The 16,454-nt window shown below is 37.7% G+C and overlaps 1 protein-coding gene across 1 annotated transcript in view; it reads right to left on the reverse strand.

Moving 5' to 3' along the window:
• IFT57 (intraflagellar transport 57) overlaps positions 1-16,454 on the reverse strand; it is a 74,216-nt gene that overhangs the window by 54,560 nt on the left and 3,202 nt on the right. The window contains exons 2-4 of the mRNA XM_055419439.2: positions 15,829-15,991; positions 14,983-15,101; positions 2,851-2,941 (exon numbers count right to left, since the gene is read on the reverse strand). Of these exons, the coding sequence (XP_055275414.2) occupies positions 2,851-2,941; positions 14,983-15,101; positions 15,829-15,991 (373 nt within the window). The remainder of the gene's footprint in view (positions 1-2,850; positions 2,942-14,982; positions 15,102-15,828; positions 15,992-16,454) is intronic.

Here is a 16,454-nt window from a genome sequence, read left to right on the forward strand (position 1 = left end):
AAGTCTTTTCTTTATATCTGTGTCTCTTTTGCTGTCTCGCATATAGAGTCATTGTTACCATCTTTCTAAATTCCATATATATGCATTAAGAAACTATGTTGGTGTTTTTCTTTCTGGCTTACTTCACTCCGTATAACAGGCTCCAGTTTTATCCACCTCATTAGAACTGATTCAAATGCATTCTTCCCAATAGCTGAGTAATATTCCATTGTGTTTATGTACCACAACTTTCTTATCCATTTATCTGCCAATAGACATCTATGTTGCTTCCATGTCCTATTTGTATGGAAATACAAAAAACCTCAAATAGCCAAAGCAATCTTGAGAAAGAGGAATGGAACTGGAGGAATCAACCTGCCCGACTTCAGGCTATACTACAAAGCTATAGTCATCAAGGCAGTATGGTACTGGCACAAAGACAGAAATATAGATGAATGGAACAAAATAGAAAGCCCAGAGATAGATCCACACACCTAAGGACACCTTATATTTGACAAAGGAGGCAAAAATATACAATGGAGAAAAGTCAATCTCTTTAACAAGTGGTGCTAGGAAAACTGGTCAACCACCTGTAAAAGAATGAAACTAGAACATTTTCTAACACCATATACAAAAATAAACCAAAATGGATTAAAGATCTAAATATAAGGCCAGAAACTATAAAACTCCTAGAAGAAAACATAGGCAAAACACTCCCTGACATGAATCACAGCAGGATCCTCCATGACCCACCTCCCACAGTAATGAAAATAAAAGCAAAAATGGGACCTAATTAAACTTAAAAGCTTTTGCACAACGAAGGAAACTATAAGCAAGGTGAAAAGACAGCCTTCAGAATGGAAGAAAATGACAGCAAATGAAGCAACTGAAAAAGAATTAAACTCAACAATATACAAGCAGCTCATGCAGCTCAATTCCAGAAAAATAAGCGACCCAATAAAAAAATGGGCCAAAGAACTAAACAGACATTTCTCCAAAGAAGACATACAGATGGCTAACAAACACATGAAAAGATGCTCAACATCACTCATAATCAGCGAAATGCAAATGAAAACCACAATGAGGTACCCATCTCATGCTGGTCAGAATGGATGCTATTCAAAAGTCTACAAACAATAAGTGCTAGAGAGGGTGTGGAGAAAAGGGAACACTCTTGCACTGTTGGTGGGAATGCAAACTAGTATAGCCACTATGGAGAAAAGTGTGAAGATTCCTTAAAAAACTGGAAATAGAACTGCCATATGACCCAGAAATCCCACTGCTGGGCAAACACTGAGGAAACCAGAATTGAAAGAGACACGTGTAACTCAATGTTCACTGGAGCACTGTTTACAATAGCAGTCATCTTTTTTACATGTATGGTTTAAAATATTTGTACTATTGATAAAATACATTAAAAACTTTAAAGATAGAAAGTATAGATGAAAAATAATCATCCATACTCCTTCTACCCACATATAATTAATGTTAACATATTGGTGTTAACTGTTTTTCTACATAGTTGAGTTTGTGCATATAGTATGTTATCATCCCCATGTCACTAACATTTCTTCATAAACATTTCTTTTAATGGCTATATGACATTCTACTATATGGATATGTCTAATTTATTTAATGGTTATTTTCAGCATTCACTATAAAATAATGCAGTGATTAATATCTTTGCAGCCTATAGTAGCATAATAAATTACTTTTAAGTTAAAATACAAAATGTACGTATCATCTATTGATTTTTAAAAAATCACCTGAAAAACGTAATTGGTCTATGACAGTAAAATATACTGCAACATTTTCTTTCTGCACCATTTTCATTTTAAATCATATAAACCTGATCACCAAAGAATTGATGCTTTTGAACTGTGGTGTTGGAGAAGACTCTTGAGAGTCCCTTGGACTGCAAGGAGATCCAATCAGTCCATTCTAAAGGAGATCAATCCTGGGTGTTCATTGGAAGGACTGATGCTAAAGCTGAAGCTCCAATACTCTGGCCATCTCATGTGATGAGTTGACTCACTGGAAAAGACTCTGATGCTGGGAGGGATTGGGGGCATGAGGAGAAGGGGATGACAGAGAATGAGATGGCTGGATGGCATCATCGACTCGATGGAGGTGCGTTTGGGTGAACTCCAGGAGTTGGTGATGGACAGGGAGGCCTGGCGTGCTGTGATTCATGGGTTCGCAAAGAGTCGGACACGACTGAGCAACTGAACAGAACAGAACACCTTCTAAAATACCAGTGTAAATTCATCTCTGGTTCTGAGGAAGTACTCTTTTTCTCTACCATTCTCCTAGTCCAGTCTGATATAAAGACATGATCATTTAATTTCACACTATAGATAGAATTTTAAGAATGAGGATATGCTGAGAGGTTGCCAAACAACTTAAATAATGTTGATATTTATAAGTATTTTTTAATGTTCCTGCAGGGTAGGGTAGTAATCATCTTTACTTCAGAAGCATAAAGGAGTTCCTGAGAAATGAATGGTATTCTTATGAAGCAGACTCTATTAATTCAAAAGTCTATTGCTGTCTTCTAAATTCTCTAGTATTTATGGTCTATTTAAGATCATGAATGGTTAACAAACCGTTTACCTATATAACTAGCAGTCGACTATTTTCTGTCTATATACGAGGAACCTCTGCTAAATTCACACCATAATCATTAGTGAACATGAGAATTAATTTAACCAAAGGTTTAAATAACTGATATTTGGCACTCTATTCAAAAGCTTTTTTTTTTTTAAGCAATGAAATAAACTATATTCCAGAAAATGGAAATCTAGGGGAATTAAGAGAAGGGAAATGAATCCAAAGGTGAAAATGGACAAAAATGTTTAGCAACACACATACCACAAAGTCTTCATCCACTTTATTCAATGTTAATTCTGCATCATCTTCTGCAACAGTTTCTTCTTCTAATTCTTCCACTGGATATGCTGGTCTAAAAAAAAAAGCTTGACATGAGATGTGAGTGAAAAACAAAACATTTCAGCAGGGCAAAAAGGTACAATGTGAGTATTAAGGATCCTCCCCACTCTACGCCAGTTCTGATTCTTTTTTACCTAACCCTCTTCCCATAATCACTGTTAAATGTTTCATGTATCCTTCCTGAAACTCTCTATGTAAAGAAGCAAAAACATTTATTTCTAAACTTGAACATTTAAGTACTAATACATGAATGGGATGGAACCATGCATACTATTAGCCAACCTATTTTCTTCACTTACTAACATACCATATTTAAAACATAGACAGTTGACTCTTGAACAACATAGGTTTGAACTGTGTGGGTTTATTTAACACAGAGATATTTTTAATCTATAGTAAATACTATTACATGATTCTTGGTAGGTTGAATCTACAGATGTGGAACTGTGGATACGGAGGAACGGCTTATAAGGAAGCCCTACCCAATCCAGGATTCTTCAAAAATCCAAAGGACAGAGAAGACTGGTGGGCTACAATCCGTGGGGTCTCAAAGACATGACTGAGTGCCTGAGTACAAGAACAAGCACACTAAGTTACATGTGGATTTTCCATGTCCTTAACCCCTGCACTGTTAAAAGGTCAATTGTGCATCTCTCTCTCCCTCCCTCCTCATCCCTCTCTCTTGCCCTCATGCTAGCTCTCTCTCTTAATATACCTGCACTGTTTTCAACTGAACAGCAGTACCATAGCAATATAACTAGCAACCTATGGATGAACATTAAGATTATTTTTAGTTTCCTTACTAGACAATATTGCAAAGATCATCCTTATACATCAAGTATAAAGGCTGGGTCAACGACTACGTATATTTTGCTGTTTTGTTCAATATTACTAAAAACAACTTCCAAAATGTCACCGTAATTTAAACTCCCAACAGCAGTGACGCCTTATCCATACATTTGCCAATATGGTAAATAAGCTTCAATTTTTGTCAATCATCTAAGGGAAAAAAATTCCCACTGTTTTAACTGCATTTCTTTCACATGAGAGTGGTTGAATGTCTTTTCATGTTTTAACTGGTTATGTGTTTTTCAGTGAAATGCCTATCAATGCCCTCTGCTTTTGTGTATATTAAGAAAATTAATACTTTTCCTAACCCTGTTAGGCACTTCCCTTGTAGCTCAGTTGGTAAAGAATCTGCCTGCAGTGCAGAAGACCTGGGTTCGATCCCTGGGTTTGGAAGGTCCCCTGGAGAAGGCAATGGCAGCCCACTCCAGTATCCTTGCCTGGAAAATCTCATGGACAGAGGAGCCTGGTGGGCTGCAGTCCACGGGGTCGCAAAGAGTCAGGCACGACTGAGCAACTAACACTTACCCTGTTAAGATATTTTTCTTAGCTTATTACCTAAATATTAGCTATTCAGGACTGTTATAATTGTTATTACATAGACTTTGCAATGTTTTATTGCATGAATCCTACTTTTCACTTCATATATCTAACATCCCTTCATGGATCACAGTCTTGCTGTGACAAAGGGGCTTGCATAACTCAAAGAAGCTATGACTCATGCCATGCAGGGCCACCCAAGATGGACAGGTCATAATGGACAGTTCTGAGAAGACGTGGTCCACTGGAGGAGGAAATGACAAACCACTCCAGTATTCTTGCCTTGAGGCCCATGAACAGTGTGAAAAGGCAAAGACAGGACACTGAAAGATGAACCCCCCAGGTGAGAAGGTATCCATTATGCTACTGGAGAAGAAAGGAGGGCAATTACTATTAGCTCCAAAAAGAGGGAAGTGGCTGGGCCAAAGCAAAAACGATGGCTAGTTGTGGATATGTCTGGGAACCTGGAATGTGTCTCATGAATCATGGTAAACTGGACATGGTCAACATACCATATTGTGTGGTCAAGTAGGAGATGGCAAGATTGAACATCTACATCTCAGGAATCAGTAGACTAAAATGGAGAGGAATAGGTGACTTTAATACAGAGGATCACTACATCTACCACTGTGGGCACTAATTCCTTAGAAGAAATGGAGTAGCCCTTATAGTCAACAAGAGTTTGAAATGCAACACTTGGGTACAAACTCAAAAACAACAGAATGTTATAGATTTGTTTCAAGGCAAGTCATTCAACATTACAATAATCCAAGTCTATGCCCCAACCACTGATGCTGAAGAAGTTGACCTGCTCTATGAAGACCTACAACACCTTCTGGAACACCAAAAAAGATGCCTTATTCATCATAGGAGATTGGAATGCAAAGTAGAAAGTCAAGACATACCCAGAATAATAGGCAAGTATGGCTTTGGAGTTCAAAATGAAGCAGAACAAAGGCTAACAGACTTTTGCCAAGAAAATATGCTGGTCATAGCAAACACCCTTTTCCAACATTATAAGAGATGACTCTGGCTGTTCTTTGCAGCCAAATATGGAGGAGCTCTACACAGTCAGCAAAAACAAGACCTGGAGCTGACTATGGTTCAGATCATGAGCTCCTTACTGCAAAAGTCAGACTTAAATAGAAGAAAGTAGAAAAAACCACTAGGCCGTTCACGTATGACCTAAATCAAATCCCTTATGTTTGTACAGCAGAGGTGATAAATAGATTCAAGGGATTAGATCTGATATACGGAGTGCCTGAAGAACTATGGATGGAAATTTGTGACACTGTGCAGGAGGCAGTGACCAAAACCACCCCAAAGAAAAAGAAAAGAAAAAAATCAAAGTGGTTGAGGAGGCTTTACAAATAGCTGAGGAAAGAAGAGAAGTGAAAGCAAGGAAGAAAGGGGAAAATATACCCAACAGAGTATATCTTTGAATGCAGAGTTCCGGAGAATATCAGGGAGAAATAAGAAGTTCTTATTAAGTGAACAAAGAAAAGAAAGAGGGGAAAACAATAGAATGGGTAAGACTAGAGATCTCTTCAAGAAAACTAGAGAGATCAAGACAACAAATCACACAAGGATGGAGCAATACAGGACAGAAAAGGTAAGGAACTAACAAAAGCAGAAGATACTAAGAAGTGATGGTAAAAATACACAGAACTATACAAAAAAGGTCTTAATGATCCAGGTAACCACGGATGGTGTGGTCACTCACCTGGAGCCACAAATCCTGAGTATGAAGTGAAGTGAATCTTAGAAAGCATTACTATTAACAAAGCTGGTGGAGGTGATAGAATGCCTGTTAGAAACTTAAAATCCTAAAACATGATGCTGTTAAAGTGCTGCACTCCACACGTCAAAAAATTTGGAAAACTCAGCAATGGACACAGGACTGGAAAAGGTCAGTTTTCATCCCAATCCCTAAGAAGGGCAGTGCCATACAACTACTGTAAAACTATGCTCATTTCACATGTACATGATCAAACTACCATAGAACTGCACTCACTTCACATGCTAGAAAGATAATGCACAAAATATTTCAACCTAGGCTTTAGCAATATGTCAATCAAAAACTTACAGACGAATATGCTAGATTTCAAAGAGGCATAGGAATGAGATGAAATTGCCAACATTTGCTGAATAATGGAGAATGGAGAAAGCAAAGACTTTCCAGAAAAATATCTGCTTCTGATTATTTAACTTATAAGCAGAGTTTGGTTCAGTTCAGTCACTCAGTCATGTCTGACTCTTTGTGACCCCATGGACTGCAGCAGGCCAAGCTTCCCTGTCCATCACCAACTCCTGGAGCTTGCTCAAACTCATGTCCACCGAGTCAGTGATGTCATTCAACCATCTCATCCTCTGCTGACCCCTTCTTTTCCCGCCTTCAATCTTTCCCAGCATCAGGGTCTTTCTAATGAGTAAGTTCTTCACATCTGGTGGCCAAAGTATCGGAGCTTTGGCTTCAGCATCAGTCCTCCCAATGAATATTCAGGGCTGATTTCCTTTAGGATTGACTGGCTGGATCTCCTTGCAGTCCAAGGGACTCTCAAGAGTCTTCTCCAACACCATAGGTCAAAAGCATCAATTCTTAGGCACACAGCTTTCTTTATATTCCAACCTTCACATCCATACTTGCCTACTGGAAAAACCATAGCTTTGACTATGACAAGATGGACTTTTGTCGGAAAAGTAATACCTCTGCTTTTTAATATGCTGACTAGGTTGGTCATAGCTTTTCTTCCAAGGAGCAAGTATCTTTCAATTGTATGACTGCAGTCACCATCTGCAGTGATTTTGGAGCCCCCCAAAATAAAGTCTCTCACTGTTTCCATTGCTTCCCTGTCTATCTGCCATGAAGGGACGGGACCAGAGGCCATGATGTTAGTTTCCTGAATGTTGAGTTTTAAGCCAACTTTTTCACTTTCCTCTTTCACTTTCATCAGGAGGCTCTTTAGTTCTTCTTCCCTTTCTTCCATAAGGGTGGTGTTATCTGCATATCTGAGGTGATTGATATTTCTCCCAGCAACCTTGATTCCAGCTTGCGCTTCATCCAGCCCAGTATTTCGCATGATGTGACTGTGAAGAAAGCTGATCGCCAAAGAATTGATGCTTTTGAACTGTGGTGTTGGAGAAGACTCTTGAGAGTCCCTTGTACCGCAAGGAGATCCAATCCAACCAGTCCGTTCTAAGGAAGGTCGATCCTGGGTGTTCACTGGAAGGACTGATGCTAAAGCTGAAACTCCAGTACTTTGGCCACCTCATGCGACGAGTTGACTCACTGGAAAAGACTCTGATGCTGGGAAAGGTTGGGGGCGGGAGGAGAAGGGGACGACGGAGAATGAGATGGCTGGATGGCATCACCGACTCTGTGGACATGAGTTTGAGTGAACTCTGGGAGTTGGTGATGGACAGGGAGGCCTGGCGTGCTGTGATTCATGGGGTCACGGAGAGTCGGACACGACTGAGCGACTGAACGGAACTGAACTGTGCATGTAAATAAGCAGGGTAACAATATACAGCCTTGATGTACTTCTTTGACAATTTGGAACCAGTGTGTTGGTCAATGTCCAGTTCTCACTGTTGCTTCTTGACCTGCATACAGGTTAAGGTGGGATATCCCATCTCTTTAGGAATTTTCCAGTTTGTTGTGATTCACACAGTCAAAGGCTTTGGCGGAGTCAATAAAGCAGAAGTAGACGTTTTTCTGGAACTCTCTTGCTTTTTTGATGATCCAACAGATGTAGGAAATTTGATCTCTGGTTCTATTTCCTCTATTTCTTTGAACTGATCACTGAAGAAGGCTTTCTCATCTCTCCTTGCTGTTCTCTGGAACTCTGCTTTCAGACAGGTATGTCTTTCCTTTTCTCCTTTGCCTTTAGATTCTTTTCTTTCCTCAGCTATTTGTAAGGCCTCTCCAGATAACCATTTTGCGTTTTTGCATTTCGTTTTCTTGGGGATGGTCTTGATCACTGCCTCCTGTACAATGTCACGGACCTCTTTCTATAGTTATTCAGGCACTCTATCAGAGCTAATCCTTTGAATCTGTCACTTTCACTGTATAATCATAAGGGATATGATTTAGGTCAAACCTGAATGGTCTACTGGTTTTCCCTACTGTCTTCAATTTAAGTCTGAATTTGGCAATAAGGAGCTCATGATCTGAGCCACAGTCAGCTCCTGGTCTTGTTTTTGCTGACTGTATAGAGCTTCTCCATTTTTGGCTACAAAGAATATAATCAATCTGATTCGGTATCGACCACCTGGTGATGTCCATGTGTAGAGTCATCTCTTGTGTTGGAAAGTAAAAGTAAGTACTGAAAACTTATTTCTCCACCAAGATTAACGACACATAGCATATTGGATCAAGATGCCAGGGTAACAGGATGTGCATTTATCTCATCCTGTGAGGGCACCAAAATCAGAGCTAGCTCTTAAACTACCATCAACAGAATGCTAGAACCCACCAGAAAAAGATACCCCACGTCCAAAGACAAACGAGAAGCCACAACGAGCTGGTAGGAGGGGTGTAATAATGATAAAATAAGATCCTATAACTGCTGGGTGTGTAACGCACAAACTGGAGAACAATAATACCAAAGTTGTTCTACTTCTGTGAAAGTTCTGAGCCCCAAGGCAGGCTTCCCAGGCTGGGCATGCAGCAAAGGGATTAGGAATCCCCAGGGAATCTGAGGACTAGCACTATTTGATTATAGGACTTTCACAGGAGCAGAGGAAATAGAGACTCCACTGTTGGAAAACAGAAACAAAATCCTATGCAGACCAGGACCCCGGGGAAAGGAGCAGTAACCCCTTGGAGACTGAAATAGACCTATCTGCTAGTGTTGGAGAGTCTTCTTGGAGGCATATGTCAGCAGTGGCTCACTGTGGGGACAGGGGGACTGGCAGCAGCAGTCGTGGAGATGTCCCTTGGGTGAGTCCTCTTGGAAATCTCCATTAACCCTAACATAGAGCCTACAGACTCCAGGCCTGGGTTGCCTCAGGCCAAACAATTAACAGAGAGGGAATGCAGTCCTACCCATCAGCAGACAATCAGATCAAAGTTCTACTGACCTGGGCCCTGTCCACCAGAGCAAGGCCCAATTTTTCCCACTGCCAGTCCCTCCCATCAGGAAGCTCACACAAGCCTCTTAGCCTCATCCACCAGTGGGCAAGCAGAAAAAGCAAGAAGAACTACAATCCTGCATCTACCAGGATGAAATCCACATAACAGAAAGTTAATCAAAATGGAAAGGCAGAAGGTTATGTTCCAGATGAAGGGACAAGATAAAACCCCAGAAAAACAACTAAGTGAAGTAAAGATAGGCAACTTTCCAGAAAATGAATTCAGAGTAATGATAGAGAAGATGATCTAAGAAGAGCTCAGAAAAAGAATGAAGATGCAAGAAATGTTTACCAAAGCCCTAGAAGAACTAAAGAACAAATGAACAGAGGTGAACAATACACTAGAAGGAACCAACAGCAGAATAACTGCGGCAGAAGAATGGATAAGTGACCTGGAAGAAAGAATGGTGGAAATCACTGCCATAAAACAGAATATAGAAAAAAGAATGAAAAGAAATAAAGACAGCCTAAGAGACCTCTGGGACAACATTAAATGCACCAGCATTCACATTATAGGGGTCCTAGAAGGAGAAAAGAGAGAGAGAAGACTCAAGGAAATATTTGAAGAGATAACAGCTGAAAACTTCCCTAACATGGTTAAGGAAACAGTCAAACAAGTCCAGGAAGCAAGCACAGAGAGTCCCAGGGAAGATAAACCCAAGGAGGAACACACCACGACACACAGTAATCAAAAAGACTAAAAATTAAAGACAAAGATAAAGCATTAAAAGCAACAAGGGAAAAGTGACAAATTATTTACAAGCAAACTCCCATAAGGTTATCAGCTGATTTCTAAACAGAAACTCTACAAGACAGAAAGGAGTGACATATTTTTTTTTGCATATATATTTAAAAGTGCTAAAATAGAAGAGAACCTACAACCAAGAATACTCTACCCAGCAAGATTCTCTTTCAGATTTGATGGAGAAATCAAAAGCTTTACAGACAAGCAAAAGTGAAGAGAATTCAGCACCATCAAACCAGCTTTATTTACAACAACTGCTAAAGGAACTTCTCTAGGAAGGAAACACAAGAGAAGGCAAAGATCTATAAAAAATAAACCCAATACAATTAAGAAAATAGTAACAGGATCATACAGATCAGTAATTATCTTAAATGTAAATGGATTAAATACCAAAATACATAGACTGGCTGGTAGATGAAAACATGGGCATGTATGTACTTCCACTTACCTCATCAGTCTACTTAACCTTCTAGATTGTATGTAATTATTATATATTGTTAGGTTAATCATGTTTCCATTGTGGCTTGCAATTGTAATTATCTTTTATTTTTTGTCTGGCTATTGATTATGAAAACCGATAAAAGTTGTCTACTGTTGTGATTGTGATTATTTAACTATTATCCCTTTTAATACTACTGCATCATGATTGGTCAACAGAAAATAACAGAATTCTATATCACTAAAATTACCATTTAATAGGAAAACCTGTAATCACTTTTTAAAATCCAGATGCACATTAGAATTATCTTGGAATTTTTTGAAAAATAGAAATGCCCAGCTATTGTTTTTTCTCCAAAGTTCTAGATGTGATTCTAATGAGCAGTCATGTTTAAAAAACAACTGAACTATATAATGATCTTAAAAAAAAAAAAAGAAATACATGCAATTGGAGCTGAAGTCTGAGTAAAGCAGCCCAGTGGTCCTCCCACACCTGCTGATGTGATTGCTCAGGGGAAGGATAATACTGTATTAGTAATGATCCCCAGACAAGAAAAATGTGCCATTAAACCACTGTTAATCTCATGAATACGTTATTCTTGGAAGCTTGACTGTACTGTGGGCTGTCATTCATGCCTCAACCTTCAAGGATATGCCTTGATTAAAAGAAAATATGAAGAAAGCTATAGGATAATCTTCAGGTGGAGAAACCTGAACTCAGGATAACTTCACTTGTCAAGCAAACAAGGCCTGTCCTTTCTTAACTTTGCCTTTCTATGGACAAAATTTATCTGTCTGCTAGATCACATCCCATTGGTAAAGATATAGCTCAAGCCTTGAACACAAAGATTATATGCCAATGTCATGTGTTGCTTTAACAGTTGTACCTACTTGCTGATAGACTGTGACAAGCCTAATGACAGACTGTGATGTGGAACAACTTCCTGAATTTGAGGAACCCTGCATATTGGAGAACTCCATTCCCTAAAACCTACAGTATGTTTTTTGAAATCACTCCTCAATTAGTAAGTATTATAACTGATGATGTAAACATTAGCTCCATGTATCACTTAGGAATCCCTTTCTCTGGATGCTTAATACATGTAGATCTTTTATATTGGAAGAGGACCACCTATTATTCCTCCCCACCATGAAAATTCAGGTGTTATCAACTTCAATGTTATTTCCTACTTTGTCTGTTCCTAATATTAGCTTTTCCTTAGAACCCCTACATAAGATTTTGCAAGGAACCAAAGTATTAAAAGATTTCACATGCTGTGCTTAGTCACTCAGTAGTGTCTGACTCTTTGCGACCCCATGGAATATAGCCCACCAGGCTCCTCTGTCCATGGGGATTCTCTAGGCAAGAATACTGGTGTGGGCTGCCATGCCCTCTTCCAGGGGATCTTCACAACCCAGGGATCAAACCCAGGTCTCCTGCATTGCAGGCAGATTCTTTACCATTTGAGCACAGGAAAACACAATCGTATCTTACTAGAATATTTTACTGTTTTACTACTATCATAGCTGATAAGTTAATGGATATAGGAGTTAATGTACAAAAACATACCTCTCATTCCTGGTGGGACTTTTCCTTTACTACAACCCCTATCACTCAGAAATGGTTTTTTCCATTGTTTAACTCATTGCTTGTTTCTTTTTTTTGTTTCTTTTGACTGTTTGGAATTGTTATTGACCTATAGAATTAACAAGACTGTTCATGTTACTTTGCCTTATCCCAATGCTTTTAAGTATGAACAATCCTGAGGCTATTATGGAAATTAAAATGGAGAAAGCTTTGATTCAGGCTTCAGAAGCAGGAGAGAGGAGGTCTCTGACCTTGCTTCTGATGTGCCTGGCCACAGCCTATATGCCATGGTTGTCTGCAAGCACAGCTAGTCAGGCAGCACTTTAAATAAGAAAGGGAGTGGGCCTGGAATTCTTGAGCTCCTGGAGGCCTGGCCAACTGTGCCCAGGGTTTAACGGAATCCTATGACTCGTAAGATAAAACAAACAGCATTGTAAAAGTGTTAACATAAAACCAGAGGTTCATTTTTGCACACAAACTGATGATAATATTAGTTTGCATCTTGGGATTATAAGCAAAAGCCCCTGAAACTGCAATTTGAAGTCTCAGCTGTGCAGTGGACATACTTTTCCCAGTTGGGACTCCAGACTGCAATTATTTGGAACTTTCCAGCATGCTGCTTAAGTTCTGGATGTTGGCTGGCCTAATTTTGTGATGTATGCGCTGTTATGCTTCTTTATTATTTCTATTTCTCTTTCCTTTTAATGATTGTATATTGAAATTAAGCTAAATAATCCTCTATTAGATACTGAAATTTTTAATGCTTTAAAAAAGGATTAATGACACATACTTCTCATATTAAAAATATTCAGAAGTATTTGCATTTATTTCTGGAAACTCCTAAAAATCCATATCTCAGAAAGGTTAACAAAAAACAAAAATTGACATTTAATATTAAGGAAGGAAAATACTACACACCAAATCAACCTAAAGGATAAATTTCCTATTTTTGTTTTTACTAATTAGATTATATCTTAAAGGCAATGTTTTCCTAGGATTTCTATGTTTTCTAGGGTTTATTTTAGCATATTTAAATATATAAAATAAATATATACAAACATGTAACTTTTTCGTCACTTACATATCACATAGCTGATATGTAACTCTGATTTTCAGTGCTTTTCTAATCTGATTTTCAATGTTCCCTCCTCCTTCTCTCTCCATGTATATACAGTCCCTATAAATTATCCAAATTACAATATGTGGCCAAGAATAAGATATACTAGGAAACAAAGGAAGTACCAAATTAAATAGTAGTTGAAATACTAAAAGCTCCTGAATTTAGAATCCACTGGGCAATAAATGTAAAAATTTCTAAGAATTACAAATGTAGGATATCTCATAACTTTTCATAGAATCCAATAAGGAAGTAATGTGGATCATATACTCATTCTCCATACTGCACAAAGTCGTAATGTTTGAGTTGCAGCATATGCAATTGCCACTCTTTTTTAATTAAAAAATAGATATCTGTAATTTCAAATGGTTCAACTTGATGATAACCTAAGTCAAGTAAGTTTTTAAAAGTATTCATTAATAGAGAGTAGATTGTTTTCCTGAGAGAATGTAATTGAATATACGTTAAAATTTGCTGTTGTTGTTTAGTTACTAGATTTCCCAGGCAAGAATACTGGAGTGGGTTGCCATTTCCTTCTCTAATACATTAAAATATAAAAATAATATATATACCTTTCCAAGAAATTAGTTCTAATCCAAAATCACTGTTTGCTCATGTTTTTACCTAAATAATGCCTTCCCCATTTTTAACCTATCAATAATCTCAATCTCCAAAAGACAAAATTTATATATTTTCTAATTATAACCTATACAAATTGACTGTTTCTAAATATTTTATTTCCTCATCCATGTGGTCAACATTTATTGAGTGTCTATGATATACCAAATACTATGCTACCTACCATACAAAGATTTCATAATTTCTAGAAAGAAACTCAGACCTGTAAATAAATGACTTTAATACCATGGGAAAGATATGGCAACAGAAATATAAACAAATCACAGGTCAGAGAAAGAAGTAATGAACAATATCTAACAGAGTGTCTTCTTCAGTATTAATCTTGCCTCGTCACTATAAACAAAAGAAAAAATCCCACTTGAAATACTCTATTAATTTCAATTTTTTCCCTTAAATCTGTAGGCTATCAGTTACTTCGGAGAAGGCAATGGCAACCCACTCCAGTACTCTTGCCTGGAAAATCCCATGGACGGAGGAGCCTGGTAGGCTGCAGTCCATGGGGTCGCTAAGAGTCGAATACGACTGAGTGACTTCACTTTTACGCATTGGAGAAGCAAACGGCAACCCACTCCAGTGTTCTTGCCTGGAGAATCCCAGGGACGGCGGAGCCTGTGGGTTGCCGTCTATGGGGTTGCACAGAGTTGGACACAACTGAAGTGACTTAGCATGCATGCATCAGTTACTTTCCATGTATATACAATCTTTGTTTGTATAAATAAATATATTCAAAGAAACTTTAAAAAATATACTAAATTGACTAGGATATAGTTATAGTTAAATCTTTAATAATTATATATTTGAATTGGGAAGGGGCATAGTAGCAGATTTTGTTTTGAAGATACTAGATATTCCAATTTTGTCTGTACTGACTTTTCTAATTACCTGTGGCATTTTCAGTTTAACAGTCAAGAGGAAATACTTCCTATCAGTTCAGTTAAATAGCTCTGAACAGTTAGAAGAAAAAGCTATGCACATAAAATTACTATTGCCAGGTTGGGTAATTTTTACCTTTTCCAAGTGAAACCAATATATTTTAATGCTTCTTCAGCTAAACAGTCAAGAACATAGCATACATGCTCTCCATAACCCGATTTTAATTTTGAAGGCGGAAAATCTGCAGTTCTTCCCTGAAATACAAAAGATAAACTGGGTATTATTTGTTATTTATATTGCAAATGTCAAAATATTTTAAGCAAAGTACTGTTGAATAAATGTATCACTTCTTGATTCTTCAAATGATTTAAAATAACTGTAATTACATTGCTTCTCAGAAATCCATCTTTAGTCTTCTTTTAAAAATCCGTTGGTACATAAATATGAAAGGAAAATTAAGATGTTTTATTGTCAAAAGTATCAAATTAAAAGGCAATAGTATCAAATTAAAAGGCAATAACCTCATGACAGCAGAACAAATCACTGATGTTATTAGGGTGAAAAATCAGCAATACCACTAGGTTGGTATCATACTGTTAAACAACTATGTGAAGGATGAAGTGATTCACTTGTCAAAAATTAATAATGTGTGTGCCAAAAATTCTTACTGCTTGTCCCCAGGAAAAGTCAGAAATGAAAAGTACCGCTGCTATCATGGTCTATTAAATCAAAGTTCCTTTTCAAAATACAGTGTTTCAGCTTTCTAGTTTTTAATCATTTTTTAGAAGGTGAACAAAGTATCTGTAAATCCATCTCTGAGACATATAAACATTAATAATGAACACACACTGAACACACACACATAGACAGTTATTCACAGAGAATTCTTCTAAAAGGCTAGCATTTATGTTGCTGAATTATCAATATTAAAAATGTCCTAACATGCAAACACACAGAAAGAAGGGAGTTGTTTATACTTACAAATGATCGAAGCTCAGATAATATGTTAGATATTATTGCATTAGGGTCATCATATTCTTCAGGCTGCTCAAAGGGGCGTCCTGCTTTGTTAATCAACCAAGCAGCAAGGATGCAAAACATGTAGAACTGTTCCCCAGGATTGGTAGGCAGTGCAAAATAGTGTCTATTCCAAAACAAAGGAGGAGAGCAGTATATAAAATATTGCAAACAAGTCCATAGTAGCTAAATAAGCAAAATCAGAAACTGCCGAAGGATTTTTTGTCCCAATGACTTTAACATCAAAAGACACTGACAATTCATTCTGAGGTTTCTAGTAACCCACCACACTCTTATATTAAAGATTTTAATCAACAGGATAAGGGCAATTTCTACTGGACACAAAATAATAGCTCAAAGACTTTAACCCAGAAAATGCACTGATGATTGTAGAACTTTGAACAAAATCATGTATGTGTCAGGATAATTAATAAGAAAATACCTCCTGAAATGGTAATTTGAAACTTAAGAGATTTTTGGAGTTTAAAATAAAGATTGTAATGATTATTTACTGTGCACTTTTACTTTTTTTTTTATACAGTGTCACTGTTAATCTTTACTTACTGCTTCTAACCTACCCACCATGTTAA

This window comes from Moschus berezovskii, chromosome 1 (genome assembly GCF_049115385.1).
Source record: "Moschus berezovskii isolate FMDL1 chromosome 1, NW_MosBer_1.0, whole genome shotgun sequence".
In the NCBI taxonomy this organism is placed as follows: domain Eukaryota; kingdom Metazoa; phylum Chordata; class Mammalia; order Artiodactyla; family Moschidae; genus Moschus; species Moschus berezovskii.